The sequence below is a fragment of the Pleurodeles waltl genome, chromosome 5, assembly GCF_031143425.1.
Source record: "Pleurodeles waltl isolate 20211129_DDA chromosome 5, aPleWal1.hap1.20221129, whole genome shotgun sequence".
In the NCBI taxonomy this organism is placed as follows: domain Eukaryota; kingdom Metazoa; phylum Chordata; class Amphibia; order Caudata; family Salamandridae; genus Pleurodeles; species Pleurodeles waltl.
The window spans coordinates 1093652023-1093670220 of record NC_090444.1 but is presented as its reverse complement, the minus strand read 5'-3'; the positions used below and the strand labels follow the sequence as shown (position 1 = coordinate 1093670220).

The 18198-nt window shown below is 42.9% G+C and overlaps 1 protein-coding gene across 2 annotated transcripts in view; it reads left to right on the top strand.

Annotated features, from left to right (window-relative positions):
• TMEM242 (transmembrane protein 242) overlaps positions 1–18198 on the top strand; it is a 76487-nt gene that overhangs the window by 44908 nt on the left and 13381 nt on the right. The window contains exon 3 of one of the 2 annotated variants that reach the window (XM_069235300.1): positions 14987–15205. The exons of the other annotated variant lie outside the window; for it this stretch is intronic. Within the exon in view, the coding sequence (XP_069091401.1) occupies positions 14987–15190 (204 nt within the window). The 3' untranslated portion in view covers positions 15191–15205. Of the gene's footprint in view, positions 1–14986; positions 15206–18198 lie in introns of those variants that run through there. 2 annotated transcript variants of the gene reach the window in all.

The following is an 18198-nucleotide window of genomic DNA, read 5'->3' as shown; positions in this document are numbered from 1 at the left end:
CGAGAGTGGTTGAGTCCTGTTAGGTCACAGGGAATAACGTGTGCAGGGGTGCACAAGCAAGTGGGCACTTTTTCGGTATCTGGGTCTGTATGTCGGGATGCTTGTCCAAGTCAACTCCAACTTCCTAAGAAGCCGCCTCTTTATTCCAGAGTCCATCATGAGAAAGTTGGTGGTTAGCAATGTGAATTATTTGAGGTATATTTCCTGTATGCCTCTTCTACACTGAGCTAGAATTGCCATTTTAGAGGAAAATATCACCCATTAGCTCATGTTTGGAAATTCTGTAAGGGCTAGGAGAAGGAACTTTTCATAAGATTTTGTGTATGATGGTCTATTTTTTTTAAACGTAGCAATTTGGGCTGCTTGCTGTAAGAACGATACAGGAATAGTTGCAGGAGCTTTAAAACACTTTTAAGGGGATTATTATTGTATCATCTGTTTTAGACTTGTATTCTTATGTTTCAGTTAAGGACAAAAAGTTATTTTTTTGCTAATGTTAAAATGTTTCTTCTAGCTTTGACATAGCCTTGAATTACTGACCATGTAGTTAAACAATTAGCTATGCAATAGCAGGTATGACGTCTTCCCTTTAGTCAGTCCAAGAGAGGAAGCAAGAGAAAGACCTTCCTCCCCGAGCCAAGTATTCCTTTCTTCCTTAGGAGTGACTGTAAGCGAATCAGCTAGTCCCTAAGAACACATGCAAATTTCATCTAGTGGGAAACCATGTACCTCACCTGGGTTCCAGGATGTGGAATTTTCCCTCTTTCAGATCTTCCTTGCTCTGTTTGAAAAGTCTTTGGTAACATTACCAGCTTACTATAGACCCAAAACCAATGTGGGACATGCAACCAATTCTACTTTGTTTCCATGCTTGTTTACTCCCTGAAGCCTGGCTGTCCTTCGTAATAAGCTTAGTTCAAAAAGGAAAACAACCTTTACAACCCAGCCATTACCACGCAATACCTTTACCGCTCATCTATTACAACGCGTATGCCTCTGCCACACAAAGTTTTAACTCTCATATTCCTTTACCAAGCATACCTTTATAACGAAAATGTAAGTATTTTTCAGGTAAGTGTAGAATCTATATATCATAGATCAATGGTGTTTTTAAGGTTTAGGGTGCATTAGGGTATTTTGATAGCAGTGTTTGTAGGGTTTAGGGTGGGTAGGGTTGTTTCCGTGGCAAGGGCATTTTTAGGTTTTAGGGTGGTTAAGGGTATTTGGGTGGCAAGGGTAATTTTAGGATGGGTAAGAGTTTGGCAGGCAAGGGCATTTTTAGGGTTTAGGGTGAGTAATAGTGTTAGGTTGTCAAGGGCGTTTAGGTTGGGTGGGGGTATTTGGGTGGCAAGGGTATTTTTAAGATTTAGGGTGGGTAGGGGTATTTGGGTACAAGGCCAATTGTTTTGCTTTAGGGGTGGATAGGGTATTTTGGTGTCAAGGGTGTTTTTAGGGTGGTTAGGGTATTTGGGTGGCAAGGGGATTCTTATGGCGTATGGTGAGTAGGGGTATTTCAGGACAAGGGTATTTTTTTTTCGGTTTTAGGGTGAGTAGGGGTATGTGGGTGGACAGTATTTCTAGGGTGGATAGAGTATTTGGGTTCCAGGGGTATTTTTATGGTTTAGGGTGGGTAGGGGTATTTGGGTGGCAAGAGTATTGAGTTTTTAGGGTGGGTAGGGTTAGCGGTTGAGGTCGATAAGGTGTTACATACATACACACACGCATTTATATATGTATGCATATACTTACATTTTCATGGTAAAGGCATTTGCATTGTAATGGATGTGTTGTAAAGGCATGCAGGGTAATGGCATATGTGGTTCCATCATACAACCAACCCTGTATTCCGGATCCAAACCCTGCCCTCTGGAACATCTGACTTTTTGGTTTAATGACTTATCAGGGTCTTTAAGTAATTATAGTGTGACTTACTGGACTTAAATACTAATAGAATTTGGTTACATCCTTAGATATGTGACATCATTTTTCAATACCCAAGTGTTTTGTGTGATAGCGGTCTTCTCCTAAGCTAGGATTTGCTACATTAATTTCTATATTTTAGCCGATACTGCCACGATCGGAGCAAAAGAGGATGCTATATATTTCTTGATTATCTTGGCAGATCTCTAGTCTTGAAGAAGTCAGTAAAGGTGACGAAACACGTGTTGGCGGTGGATGATGCTATATCAGAACATGTTTTGGACTGATTACTTGCATTAAAGTACTAAACTATTTAAGTTGTTCATGGACTTACCTTGAGTGACTTACTTATGGACTTTTTTTTATTGTTTTGGTACCCTTGTATTTAAACATCACCTGACATACCCGAGGGCTTAGTCATGATAGTCACCCACCACATAGAGTGTATTGTTCAAGTGTATCATCCCTACCATTCTACCACAAGTCAAGAAATTGTCCCCTGGATATTCTGTATTATTATTATTATTATTTTTTTTAGCAGAATTTGAAAAGTCATAAGTCTCTCCATTTTGTAATCCCAGCTACAAACCATGTTTTGGTCTCTTTTTCTCTTTTCCTCCCCCCCCCCCCTTCCTCCCTCTCTCTCCAAATATTGCACCAGATTGTTCTGTAAGCTTCTATTATAGAAGCCTTCTCCTGGTACCTTTCTCAACAATACCTCCCCAAACCTACTAACCTCAGGACACTTTTTTCGTGTGGGTAGGTCTTCACTGTTCCTAATACGTGCCTTGCAATTTCTTTACTTGTCTAGTCACTCCTCACATACTTCCTCTTTGTAGTGTTGCCTTACAGAAAGCCATCAAGCCAACTGCTGGACTCCACAATTATGGAGTAAAGTTTGTAGACAGGCTAATTCCTTCTTTAGTGGTCAGCAATCGTAGTTTGCTCAGGGCCACTCTCCTTGTATTTTGACCCAAAATCACATTACCAGAGTCAAACGGCCTGATTTAAAATTTGGCAGACAGGTCACTCACTCACAAACGTGACAGTTATCCTGTACTCCATATTACAATTTCCTTAGGCTAAAACTGAATCGTGATTCTCGCTAAAATGGAATCGTAATTTGGCAGATGGGATATCCTCCACACTCTAAACAAGGCCATTTATCTTTAATAACTTAGTTGATAGTTATAGTATAAAGTGGTATAACAATTTAGGTCGCACCCTCCACGTGGCTAGTGCTATTTTCTCCATTATAGAGGAAGGTAATTCCAAAAAATAGTGCTCGGTCTGAAAGCAATTCGAGTGCTGCCAATATTGCCTCCGATCAAGTACTATATGGTAAACCTGTATCCCTAAATGTCCGACATTCGGTTATGCCATCTGATGATGTACTCTAGTCTTTCTTTGTCATCAGTTTGATCGTATTTAATGAACCTACATGTGATTTGTCCCAATTTACCTATAAGCTATGTATTTCCCAATCTGTCTAGACCTGTGACTACACCTAAGTAAATTAGTACATGATCTTATAATGAAATAGTGTGGGATGTGCCTGAAATGCCTCTGAACGTTTTGTGTTCTGATAATATTTGTTGAAGATTCCATGGCAATAGTAACAAAAAAGATTATCGATGATAAAGGACAATCCTGGCAGGTAGCTCAGCGCCGATTTTAGGAAGTCATCTCCAAACTCTTACTATCATGAAAATGTATTTCAAGGTAAGTGTGTCAAAAGCTTAGTCAGCAGTCACTACTTCCAGAAATAGTTGCACCTGGCATTTCCTCCATGACATTAATAAGTTTTCATGATGTTTGGGAATGTGTTGCATCCCAGAACAAATCCACTGTGATCCTCCTGAATTATTGAGAGCAGCAGCTTGGCAGTTTGATTAGCAATGCCCTTGCTGATTTGTTTGTAATCCATGTTAAGCATTAGCAAAGTTCTAATTAGTGTTTGTCTTGGGGTTCACTACTGGGTTTGGCAGTGCGACTATCAGGGCTTTCTCTGTTGTGTAAGGTAGGAAAATATAATTTTCCTCCCTTCATTTTTGTGGAAGGAAAGAAAATATATCAGTCTTGGGTTCAGTAGTTCTTCATATGCCACACTGAACTTTGCAAGTAACATGTCTGATCCCAAGGTTTTCCTCCTGGCCAAAGCTAAATCTGCTTTTGTAATCGCCCCTTTTTAGAAGGGGTTTCTAGGGTTGTACTGGCATTATGCTACAAGAAACATATGACATCTAGGTGCTCATTCCATCACCTTTGGGCTACTGAGTCTCATTCTGCACATAGGGATGATTTATCAGAATTAAGCCCCTTGTTAAACTATTTAATGATGTGTGTATATAATGTTGCCACACTTGTCTTAATATTGGAGGTCTTTCTGTTTCAGGTCTTGTCTACTAGACTAATAGACTCCCAGCTTTCAATCACTTAGTGTGCTTCTTAAGCATGCAGTTCTTGTAATCTATGCACCTCAGTCGCTCCACCAACCAGGCTATTTGTATTTTTGTTTCAACTATATTTTTTTTATGTCGGGGTGGGGGGGAGGGGGATGATTTGGGAATTGATCTTTCCAATTCTTGAAATTGGGTTTTCCTGGTGGTACAGTCTTATCTCTGTAGACTTTTGGGGCTCTAAATTACGGTCTAATGTGTCCCCTTATAACTACTTCCAACAACTCTTTCTGTCTATTTAGCACTCTACTCTCACGTACTTTTCAAAGTAATACTGCATTCTTTATGTATTGAGTTTCTAAACAGTTAATCTTAGAGTGTGAGGGCCTCGAGTCTCCAGCTAGACTGTCTTCATCTTCATTTTATCTCCATTGTGATCACAGTGTTGCTGGAGATAGATTTACATAGATGCTTTCTCAACATAACATTCATTTGTAAGCTGTGTGGATGTTAAGTTAGGTAATCTGACATAGACATAGTGTGTATGTCACATTAGCTAACTTTTTCTGTTAGAATAATTCTCTAGATACCATACAAACTAATCTCCAGCAGCCAAGCAAATCCCAGTTGTCCTCGCATCCTTGCAACATTTCTGTCTGTTTCCAAAATGTTGACCGCAAGTCACCAGTAGCTTGTAGACTGTCTTGGTGTAGCTCCGTCTGTCAGGCTAGTTTGAAATATGCAGCTCTGAGGCTTAGGTGACCATGCAGGACTGCTGTCATTTCGAAGCCTGAATTAAACAATTAATAAATGTCACGTGAGAGCAGACTGTACGGAAACCTTCAGCCTGAAAAATATATAATCTATGAGAAGTTTATTTGCTTAAAGTCAATGGCATTAATGTTTTTAGAGAAGAGTTGTAGTACATAGCTCCTTACGTTACACAGGTCTTTTTTTTCTTCTTTCTTTCTCTTTCATTCTTTGTCTTTTTGTGTTTTGCTGTTCTTTTTCATTTTCAATTTTACTTTCAGTTTTCTTTTTTTTTTTTTTTCAACATGTTCCAATAAGGCAATCACCTGTTTGTTATTTCATTGATTTTTGTGATCTCCAATGCCATCTGAGGGCAGGTGTGGCTTCTAATATTTTATCCAGCTCGTCTTGGTAGGCCCTTTCATTGTGCTGCTGATCATTAATAATGTCATCACTCTCTGTTTCTGCCCTCTTAGATGAGTTTGTAAGTTGTGCATGCTAGTGAGTGCTCTGACCATTAACAGATCTGAGCTTGCCCTTGGTCCTCACCATAACCCACTACAGCAGCTCTCAACATTTTGCACAGTCTTTCTTTCCTTAAGCCAAATTCCTCTATATAAATATATATATATAAATATATATATATATATATGTGTGTGTATATATATATATATATATATATATATATATATATATATATATATATATATATATATATAGATTTGTGCATTAACCTGCACTACTGCTTCTTGTTAGTGTGTGTTCAGGGGACAAGCATGTGTACATTAATTGGACATACTAAGGCGGGCCTTATCTAGGATTATACAGTCATTTTTTACTTCCCTTTGTAGTGCTCATTGATGTCCAGATATCACACTGCGACCCATTGCAGTCCTAGTGCTTTGGTCTCAAAGAACATTAGTGCATTTTGTGTAGTCGCTCCCAGTATTGCCCCTCTATTCTTGGGTTGGCATATTCCTGTCTCTCAATGTATCGGATCCTGGAGTTGAGGTTGCTGCCACTACCCGCCGGCTTCTGTGTGCCTGGGTCATGTTCTGCCATACGCTTGTTCCTTCTTGTTTCACCTACAAACATTACTACAGGCAGTGACAAACTGTCCCAGATCTGCTTCCAGGTAGCGCTGCCCCCTTTCCCAGCAACCTTGGTGTGGATCTTTATTAATCTCAGTCTGGTTGCTTGATCTCAGACACTCCTATCTCTCCTCAACTGCCTCTCGCTTTTACATCTTTCCAGTCATTTCCTCTAACAGTGACTCCATCACTCCAACATATCTGTGCTGCCGTCTGGGATCAGTCACCTGGGCTGATCCACTTCTTCCCAGAGAGCAATTTTAAGAATCTTCCAGCTAATTGATCAGAGCTTCACTGTATAGCTGACTTTGTGAAACCGATTGTGCTCTAGGTCAGTCTCTTAGGCTGAGTTTTCCTTAGGATCATTGAAATGTAAAGGTGGCTGGTGAAGAGTCGTTGGGGAAAGATTCCCATCTCATGCCCTTCAAACCATTGCAGCCCAACCCAAGTAAGCCACAAGAAGAGACATAAAACCTATTTTCCATGACATTTACCTAAACTCACACTAAAGTGTACAAAAAGTGATGATGGAATGCTTGAATTAATCTCAGCCATTGATAATTACTTGGGGCCGCATCCTAATCCATTATTTTGCGCACCATGCCACCTCAATTTGGACCCAGCTGTATGCAAATCAGTATTGAACCAGCTCCATTGGGAACAGTCCAGCCCAAACTGCCAGGCCAGGTCTTCCCTGAACTGGAACACAAGCAACCCAGGACCAGTTTTGTCCTGGTTATAGGTTCATGAGCCAGATGTAGCTTTGTTCAAGTGACCGTGTTCACAGAACCCATGTCTGGGCATTACTGTGCCATTTAGGGCGATACACTAAAGTATACAAAAAGTGATGGATGGAGTGCTTGCAATGCTTTTATACTTTATTACTGAACCTCACAGCCAAGTATGTAGACTTTTTTTTAATGAAAATACTGCTGTGTGGTTTCTGGAAATTTTTACTATGTTGTTGGTGTTGGCTTTTTCTTTTTTTTTTTTTTTTGTAAGTTCACTAATAACATGTTTTTGGCTTTCTGACAAAGCGAGATATCTTTCTGACCTACGAGTGCCATACAGACCTGCTTTTTCTCTGAAATCTGGCTCCCTCAATTTGTCGATGGTACAGTGCTTTCAAAGAGTTTTGTGTTTTGTGCGGTGACTATGCAGTTTGTTTCTTTTATCCTCATGCCTGAAACATGATGCTGACACAACTTCACCAAATACTTGACGTTTGGAAAGACCGCTGTATGCTCTCTTATTCAGTCCTACCTCAGCTTTTTTTGTTCCTAGCACTAAGTTGCTATTTTAGAGACAGACTGTGCATTATAAATCATGGAGATTAAGAGAATATAGGATGCACAGTGCTGGTAAAATCAACAAGCATTGGCTTTGTCAGTGTGTTTAAGCCATATTGTACACCAGTGTGGCTGCTGTTCAGCATGGCCAAAAGTTAGTGGCATGGAGTGAGGCAGGGTAGAGTGGAGTGGGTTCGAGTTTGGTAGATTAGTGTGGTAGATTGAAGTAGGTTAAATTAAATTGGGGTAGGTTTTGGTGAAGCAAATTAGATATGGGTGGGGTGGGGTTGATTGCAGTGGAATAGATTAGGGTACATTAGAATGGGGTAGATAGGAGTAGGGTAGAGTGGAGTGGGATATATTGGGGTACATAGGAGTGGGATAGATGGGGAAGAGTGTATTGTGATTGATTGAAGTGGGGTAGACTGGAGTCGAGTGGAGAAGGGTAAATTGGGCAGACTATAGTAGGCTAGAATAGAATGTGGTGGGGGTGGATTGGGATAGTTTGGAGTGGGATAGAGTTGAATGGGGTAGATTGGTGTGGAATGTATGGGGAGGGGTAAAGTGGAGTGGAAAATATTGTGGTATAGTGGAGTGTAGTCGAATGAAGTGGAGTAGATTGGAGTGGGATAAATAGGAGAGGATGAGTGGGGTGGATTGGGGTGGAGTTGGAGCGTAGTAGATTGGAGTGGGGTAGAGTGGTGTGGAGAGAGGGGGGTAGATTGATTAATACAGGATAAATCTGAGAACAATGACGTTGTTACTCGGCTGACGAACACATTTTGGTATTCCTGTCCCTATAGGGACTAATGCTCCCCTGCCATTTGTTTAGGTTTGTACTATAGAAATACCAAATACATATATACATACACACACATTGCAATCACAATCCTTGTCCACCACTTGCCATAATTCAAGCATACTGCAGACGTAAAGACCTTGATCGCATCCACCTTGGCCCCAACAATCAAAATCTTTGTCTCTAACCACATTCCCCCTGCTATGCTTGAGCATATAGGATAGCTGCGCTAAGTTTAGCACTCAAAACCAACTTACGAACTTGCAGAGCCTGAAACACAAGCACTTGTAGTAGAACTGTTAAGAAAACAACTCCATCTCTGCAGAGGGGCACTAATCAAGTGGAGTTAATCTGTGCTTGGTTGGTGCTCGTTAGATAGGAACTGAAGTGATGTATTGGTTGCTCTAACCAATTAGGAGGCAGCAAAGAAGAGCGACACTGGAGTCAACCTGTGGTAAGTGGTGGGCAGGATCCAAGTCCTTTTTTGAAAACAAGTCTTGCAAGCAAGAGCGTGCGCTAGCGCATGCTAAAGTAGGCTCAACCTAAAAATGAAATTGGCAAGGATATGTACAGGTGAACCAAGAGTAGGGGATGTAGCAAAAACATGATAATCAATACAGTGGTTTTGAATTAAGACTGAGATTAAAAGGACCCCATGCCCCCTCCCCCCCCCCACCCCCCCCCCCCCAAAAAAAAAAAAAAATGACCGACACAGGTGTGTATTTACTTGGTGAACAATAACAGCTCCATTCGGACTGCTTATGCTAAGAAGGCACAAGTAGAATTGGACCTTGCACACCCAGTTTTCACAAGTTTGCCTCTTTTTTTTTTTTCCTTCACTATTGGGACAATGCTGCAGTGTTAAAGGTACATAATTCTAATACACACTTGTTGACCGTAAACTGAGATTCCTGAATGTTGCACAAACAGAAGTTTGTGAAAATGTGCAGTGTGGTTTTAATGAGGCCCTATATAAGGTTTTAAAACACTGCACAGTTATAAAAAGTTTATGAAAAACTATTTAATCCGGTTTTACAAAATTCAGACACTCATGATTTACATGCACTGTTGCACCATTAAAGAAGGGAGGTAAATAGGTAAATATACGCAAAACCCCTATAGAAGAAAATACTGCTTGTTTTGTATTAATGCAAAAAGCGTTCCACCATCTTACACCCAGGGTGTGATATTATAACTTCTTGAAAGTAACCCGGGGGACATATGATCTAATTTAAGGGAAAATACTCCGGATGAATGCAGTGTCGCTGTAAACAAGTAAAACATTGCACGAAGGAAGCATGTAAAGCAAAGGTGTTAACGGAGTCATGATTTAAAATATTACATAATACTCCGTCTCAGACCAACTTCTGGGGCCTGTATAGGTAAACTGCTTCCTTTACGCTCTTGATGAAACCATCCCAGGATAAAGGCATAGCAAACTGTTGGTTAATACTATAAAATCAAACCTGCTTAATATGATTCCATCTGTAAACTGCCGTCTAGCCCCACTTTATAACTGCAGCATAAAGCCAGTATATCTGGAGACCAGTCAAATCTAAAGCGACCACACATTCAATTCTATATCAGGACCGGAGGCGAGGATTATGCAGATCTTTCTTCACTTTTTATTAAACAGCAAGTTCAAAGTTAAACAAAGAATACACAAAAAAACTACAAGTTCCATGAGGCCGCCGCCATGGTAACCAGTGTCCAATGAGGATCCGCTCTCAATGCCGGTATAAATATCCCCGAGTGCGTCCATCGTCCTCTTTACTTCACTGCTTCAGTCAGATAAGTGCCTCTCTGCCTCCCAGTTATTACGCTTGTATTTTGGATAATGTATGTTTATTGCTTGAAACGCACGTTTCTCCTGAGGCTTATTCTGTTGTAGCAACAGGTGTTGCTACGAGCATGTCTTCAGCGCGGGAGGCGTTCCGCCCGAGCGTTTTTATTTTTATTGTGGAGACGTGTCGTTCCCGACAGAGGGCGCCCGCATGCATTTTAATGCGCGTTGAGCGCTCGTGTGTTCTCTACAGTCGGCGCTCAGTTTATTTTTCTATATTTGGCATTTTTTCTTTTGTGCTTTGTTTCCCTACCCTGTGACACCATTTTGGTAAGATCTAACTCCTTTGGGAAGACTTTATTCCAGCAATTGCTGCCTCTTTATTTTGACAGAAGGGGTAGGGAATACCCTTTGTCTAATTTTATTGGGTGTTCTCTGTCACAATACATTTCTCTGAGTCTCAGGATGCAGTCCTCTCAGGACCATGAGAACTTTTGCTAACATGTCCCCAGGTGAGGGACCCTCTCACCGTACCCTTCCCCCTGGGATGGATGCCCTGTTCTCGCAGGCTATTTCTCACGGCCTTGCCCTCTTAAAGAAAGTGTGGCTAGGCTCACAGAACAGGTGTCCAAAGGGACGGGCATGTTTGGCGTGACGGGAGTGGAGGGTGGAAACTCTACCCTATCGGCCCCCAAGAAATCACGCAAGCGTGACGCGGGGCACCTGGATGATGTTGCATTTTTGTCAAGTACCTTCTCCAAGAGTGCGCGTGCGCATAAGTGTTTACCCTCCCGGGAGGGTTTGCTACCCGGTGCAATTGGTGACAGGCTTCACCACATATGGAACCCTGATATTGGGCCACCTAAAGGCTTCACTGGAGACTCAGATGATGATTCCTCATCTTTGGATGATGAGTCCGGTCGCCCTTGGCGCCCTGGAGCTGCCATGCCAGATCCTTCTGATCTGGGAGATTCTGACTCCAATATGTTTGAACTGGATGGGATTTACCATCCGCGTTCCTCGGAGTGGCGTCCAAACCACAAGGTGGCAGAATATGTCACCAGTAAAATTAGACAACCTCTTGACAAAGAGGTGCGTGCCCGTTTATGGGCGGAATGCCCACGCCCGTCTTTGTCAGATAAGGTCGCGTTCACGCCTGATATAGACCCCAAAAGGTGTACCTTTTTTGCCAAGTACACTAAGGACCCCAAGAAGAGGATTGACCGATCCTGGAGGGCATGCCAGGATAAACTCCTCGATGTGTTGGGACCCCTCACAGAGATAATTCAATTGGCGGAACGTGCCAAGCAATCAAACACACCCCTTCAGACAGACATTGTAGCGGGGTGGGCCCAAAGAGCTGTCTGTCTCCTGGGCAATGCAAACTGTGCCATTTCGGCTGAAAGGCGCAGGTCTTTGCTCATCAAACTATACCCCAAATTAGGGGAGCTTTCTAACTCGGAGGCAGGGGCTATTGCCCAAGGCAATTTATTTGGCGACCCTTTTGTTAAGGAATTGGGAAAATTTGTTGCCACTTTTTTTGCTCTCGACAAGGCCCAGCCATCCATCAAAAAGATCTTCCCGAATAAGGTTTTTGGTGGGGCCGGACGAGGCAAGGGTCGCTCTTCCGGCCGCCAGTACCAACAAGGCCCCGGTTCCTTCCGGAACAACGGTTGATGGGATGGTCGACAGGGAACGTTCTTCCCCAACAGAGGCAGGGGGAGAGGCAGAGCTAACAGGAGTGCACGAGGAGCAACTAATGCCCTCGGAGGACCTTCTGGTAAGGCTTATCCCTTTTTCCCCTCAAAACTTCGGAGGGAGATTATGTTTTTTCAAGAACAATTGGAGTCGCATCACCTCAGACGCCTGGGTTCTGCAGACAGTTTCCGGTTTTCAGATCGAATTCTGGGGTACCCCATCCCAGGAGACGCTACCTGCGCCGATAGTATTTTCAACGGCGGATTCCGATCTCATAAATTTAGATGTTCAGGCTCTCCTTCACAAGAATGCCATATCCTTTGCGTCTCTTCATCCCAGAGGTTTTGTAAGCAACATCTTCTTGGTAGAAAAGAAGGACAAGGGTTTTCGGCCTGTTATCAATCTCCGGGCATTCAACAAATGGGTAGAATCCAGTATTTTAAAATGAAAGGTATTCATATGCTCTGCGATCTCCTCTTACAAGGGGACTGGATGGTTCGTCTAGATCTCAAGGACGCATATCTCACCGTCCCTATCTTTCCTCCCCACCGCAGATTTCTGCAATTTCTCTGGAACAATCAAGTATTTGAGTTCCCCACTCTCCCCTTCGGTCTTTCTTCAGCACCATGGTGCTTTACCAAACTCCTCAAGCCTGTGGTGGAAATACTGCGGTTACAAGGAATTCGTCTCATCATCTATCTGGACGATCTTCTTCTGATGGATCAATCCAGGTCTCAACTCTTATCCAATATGAACACAACTATTGCTCTTTAGCAGGGTCTGGGGTTCGTGATCAACCAACAAAAGTCAGAGCTTACTCCGGCTCAATCGATGGTCTTTCTGGGTTTCCTCATAGACTCCCAGTCAGCATCCCTCAGTCTTCTGACTCCAAAGATATCCAAGATCAAGGAGGAACTAAGGAAGGTCCTTCGGCACGACAGGATTTCGCTACATCAGTTAGCCACAGTGGTGGGCCTGCTATCCTCCTCAATTCTGGCCATTTCCCAGGCCCCCTCCACTACAGAGCCCTTCAACGTCTGAAGGCTTTTCACCTTTGACGGGGGGTGACGTATTCCAAACTAATCTCCCTTTCTCAGGAGGCAAAGACGGAATTACATTGGTGGCTAGACCACATGGAAGCATGGAATGGCAGAGCCATTTTCGGGGCCGCCCCAGACCTGGTGATAGAATTGGACGCCAGTCGCCAGGGATGGGGAGCACGATGCGGGGACATCTTGTTTGGGGGATGCTGAACCCCGCAGGACCTCACCATGCATATCAATTGTCTGGAACTCCTGGCGGGGTCTTTTGCGATCAGATCTCTGACTAGAGACAAGATCTCATGTGTAGTGCTACTGCGGATGGACAATGTGTCTGCTGTGCAGTACATAAATCGTTTGGGGGGACACGATCGAGGGCCCTAGCAGATCTAGCGAAGGACTTTTGGCATTTTTGCCTACAGCATCAGATCTCTGTCACGGCAGAGTATCTTCCGGGGTCCCAGAATACCTGGGCAGATTGGAATTCCTGGTTTCTCACGGATTCCAGCGACTGGCAACTAGATCAATCGATTTTTCGGGCGATCAAGGCTTGTTTGGGTCCTTGCTCAGTGGACCTCTTTGCATCCAGGTGGAATGCCCATCTACCCCTATACTTCAGTTGGCGCCCGGATCCAGGAGCTGCGGCAGTGGATGCGTTTCTCCAGAACTGGGGGCAACTTCAGGGGTATGCTTTTCCCTCTTCCTTCTTATCCCACGGGTTGCAGCTCAGGTTCGCCGTCAGGAAGCAACAGTGGTCCTGATAACCACCTGGTGGAGGTCCCAAGCGTGGTTTCCGACTCTGCTGGAACTCTCTTGCGAGTTACCTATGCGTCTCCCGGTCTTTCCCTTGATTCTCCGGGACCCGTCAGGCCTTTCTCATCCCCTGGTCCTTCAAGGCCATCTAATTCTCATGGCATGGAAGATTTCAGGTCTCGCTGGCAGGACTGACGACTTTCGCAAGAAGCTAAAAAGTTCATTGCACAGGCCTGGGCTCCAGGAACATGCAAACGATATAGATCCGTGTGGAATAGATGGTCTCGTTGGTGTGTGGGCAAACAGTGCGATCCCATGGGGGCCAGTATTACCGACATCATCAATTTCCTTGCAGAATTAGCTGAGTCTGGCCTGGCTTATTGTACGATCAATTCTTTTCGATCAGCTATTTTGGCGGGTTATCCCCCCTCTTGATAACCGCCCGATCGGTGAACATCCTTGGATATGTAAACTTCTCAAGGCCTCCACAACCTAGGTATGCAGAGCTCTGGTATGTAAACCTAGTTCTTAATCTATTATCCTCGTGGCAGGATAATCAGTATCTGTCAAGGAAAGAGTTGTCGGCCAAGCTGGCCATGCTTTTGTGCCTCATCTCATGTAAGAGGGTGTCAGATGTCAGAGCCCTGGATATATCGGCTCCAGTGTTTACTCCAGAAGGAGTCACTTTTACTATATCAAGGAGAACGAAGAATAATACCAGGTCAGTATCCTATCCAGCTTTTCCTAATTCCCCAAAACTATGTGTGATAAGGTGTCTCAAAGTCTGTGAAGAGGTGACAGTGGAACTTAGACCTCCAGGTGAAAATCAATTGTTGATTTTCTTAAAGAAACCGTTTAAGGCAGTTTCCTCTCCTTCCATTGCCAGGTGGATCAGATGGATATTAACCGAAGCAGGTATCAATATTCAGGTGTTTGGCGCTCACTTTGCCCGGGGGGCCATGGCTTCAAAAGCCATTCAAGTGGGGGGTAGATTAGAGGACATTATGCATGCGGCTGATTGGTCTTCTGAATCTACTTTTAAAAAGTTTTATTTTAAACCAATTCACGAAGCAGCCTCCTTGGTGGTGGGTAAGCTTTGAACTTGCATAATCCTCGCCTCTGGTCCTGATATAGAATGCGAAATTTCCTAGCTATCGTGAAGGAAAGTTTCAATTCTATTAAGGACACGGAGGCGAGGATTATCCCACCCAACACTACTCACGAGTTTTCCCACTCGAAGAATTTTAACTTCGTATTACGGTGGTATGCTTGCGTTAATGCTCTTATTTATTTGTTTTCTTAAACCAATTTCTAGTTAACATTAAGTTGAGTTAGTTACTATTATGACTGTGTTCTTTCCGATTCAAATATCTGAGATTCGTAAGAACTGTTCAGTTTTTTGTTGCTTGAGTTCAACATTTGCCATCTCATTTTCAGTTTTTTAATTAGTAATTTTTTTCGTAGGATCCGAAACTGCAACCAATTGAGACTTCTAGGATTCCTTTCGCAGTGAAGTCGAGGACGAAGGACGCACTCGTGGATATTTATACCGGCATTGGGAGCGGATCCTCATTGGACACTGGTTACCATGGCGGCAGCCTCATGGAACTTGTATTTTTTTTGTGTATTCTTTATATAACTTTGAACTTGCTGTTTTATAAAAAGTGAAGAAAGATCTGCATAATTCTCGCCTCCGTGTCCTTAATAGAATTGAAACTTTCCTTCACGATAGCTAGGAAATTTCGCATTCTCAATTCACCGACCATGAATGTAGACTGATGTCGGTAGCTCATTATTGATCTTTAAACAAACGTCATTTGTCTGTAAGTTTCTCACTTACAGGTAGCACTACAACTTATTTTTACATAAGCTTATACTGAGCCATTGGAAGGAGGTGCTTATAATACCTACAGTGATCTATGATTGGATAACTGCGGACACCTTAGCCTGTCATAGCGCATCGTGCAAAATTCCAAAAGGGGCTAATTGGCTGTGGAGTGTGCACGTGCCTCTTTTGGATCTGTTCTCCCTCGGTCAAAATAAATGCATTGGCAAAGAGGGCAGGTGGAATAGAAAGGGGTAGAGGAAATAGTACCTGCATCGCAGCGGACGAGCACTAATCAAGCAGAATAAATCTATGCTGGGTCAGTGCTCCTCAGATAGGAACAGAAGTGACGTATCGGCAGTGCTAGCCAACTAAGAGGCAGCAAAGAAGAGCGACTTTGGAGTCAAACTGTGGTAAGCAATGGGCAAGATCCAAGTCCTTTATTGAAAACAAGAGTCTCGTAGGTGAGAGCATGCGCAAGCCCATGCTTACGCAGTCTCGACCTAAAAAAAAAGCTATTCCCTGTGTTTTTTGTTTTTTTGTTTTTTGTTTTTTGGGGAGTGACGTTCTTTTCTTCATTAAATATTTAACCGGGCAAGTGAAACGTTACTGGCCACAGTACTCTGCTGTGCTCCAGGTGTATTAACATAATAAGTAAAGTACTTCTTATGTGAACCTTGTGCTGGTATCACTTCCCGCAAAGGTTTACAGGCAGGGCCACTGAAATTATGCAACAGGGGAGCACCAAATTTTGTGTCAAGAGTTTCCTAAATTATGCAGCAACAAAAGATAATGCAGTACATTTTTCATAGTAATCATTATTTTATAGTTTGTACACACAGTAATACTGTCTGGAGAAAGATTTCACCTAATTAGTACTGGTTTAACAATGAAATGCAGAAAACAAAAGCAACTGAAAGATTACCAGTTAACCTGTGCGAACACATGTTGCCATGGTTTTAGTATCTTTTGATCCGTTTGAGCCAGAAAGATTTTTTTCGTTAAGCCTGCAGATTTTGCAGCAGATGATGTATTATTTGGCGAATTCCGAATTTTGCAGAATAAGCTGTGGCCGCAGAATTGCATAATTCCAGTGGCCTTGGTTGTAGGCAACTGTTCAGTAGTATTTTGAGACTGCACAATCAAAACTACATTTCCTAAAGTTTCATCTTCACTCACCAGTAGCTTTATTTAATTTTTTTTTTTAAATCCCCCTTGACTATTTCCCTTTTACTTCTCTCCTTATGGTTGGTGTTTCAGTAATTCTAGGAATGGTGCTAGCCGGCGCCATACTTTTTGCAGCAAACCTGCGCTAATGCTGGTTTGCTGCAAAACGTGTAAATGTGGCCCCTAGTGTTTCAGGAATTTGAGGCCTCTCCCTTTGATAGTCCCAGAGAGGCTCCAGGTAACTGAAAACTCTAAGCTTCCTCGGCGGCTGACTACCAAAGTCTCCACCCAGCTTAACAGACGTGCTATGCCTCCAGCCTCTGCCACTTAAAGGCGTTCTTAAGGCACCAGCTCCCAATTCTTCATTCTCTTTACTTCTGTGCTACCATTTTATTGATGTCCTTACAGAAGCTTGCCCCTTGCTAGCACATGCACATATGTTCTGCCACCCAAACATAGAGCACAAGTAGAAGAAAACGGTGAGATGTGTATCTCTTATCTGGCAAACGTAAATGCCGCAGAGCGTAAATGACACTGATTCCCACTCTGATCCAGCATTACCTCTGCTGTTCCTGCGAGTATTAGTCATTGCTCTTACAGCTGTTAAATCTTTGAACTTATGCGCTGAATTAGTTATACAGGGGAAGAATGGTTTTGTAAATTTACTATACCTACAATGGGATGTGAGCCATTGGGGAGCTTGGACCATGGTATATGCGCTACTTAATGCAAACCAATGTTATGCCTTTTGTGTTTTAAATATTTGATTTTCATTTTGCTTCAAAGATTTCTGCAGTATGGCACAGAACTGTCTACCTTTTATCATTATTGTTTATAGAGGCAATTGTAAAATTTAAACTCCAAATAAAATGACAACGTTACAATAACTATCCTGTTTTCTGTACATGCTAACTTTTAGGTAACAGCTCTGAGGCAGGCTAGGAAGCGCCTTGACACTCAAGACGAGACTTCTCAATTTCACCTTTCCCAGCCAAAGCGGAGTAGAGTGTTCTTACTTTGGAAGGCTACCTGGACCTCCTCCCATATCTCACTCGTGCACCTGTCTGTAGCTTAGTGAGAATTTAGTTCTGTGATCTATACCCGAAACTTAGATGACATGTGTGACCTGCTTTAACTCGTAGCTTATCACCATTGCAGGGGTTAAGGGATCGATCCCAAATTGTTTTGCTCTGTCGCTCACAGCTTAGTTTTGCAATAAATACTTTCCTCAGACTCATGAAAAAAACCTGAAGTCGGTCTTGTCTTTTATACAACCACGGACGTGATTGCAGTAACCAGTAGTTAGTGCAACAAACAATGACGTTGTGGAAGGAATGCTCGAATCAATCTCAGCCAGAGAGAATCCTTAAAGCATCCAAACATGACTCTTGCTTTCCTCAGTGCAAGGCTTTTAGTGTAATAGTTTTGCCATACGTGGGTCCTTTGCTGTACTGTGCCACGGCACTAAAAAACTATACCTCACTGACCAGAATTAGCTCAGCCAAACGTGGCCTGGGGTTGCTGGAGTCCCTGTTCTTAGGGAGCACAGCCTGGCAGTTTGGGCCAGACTGTTAATTTTGGTCAGCAACAAGACTGATTTGATTTGCAGATCTGTGGCTTGTCTGCAGTGGCATGGTTTTAAAAAAAACAAATGGACTAGAATGCGACCCGACTAACTACTAGT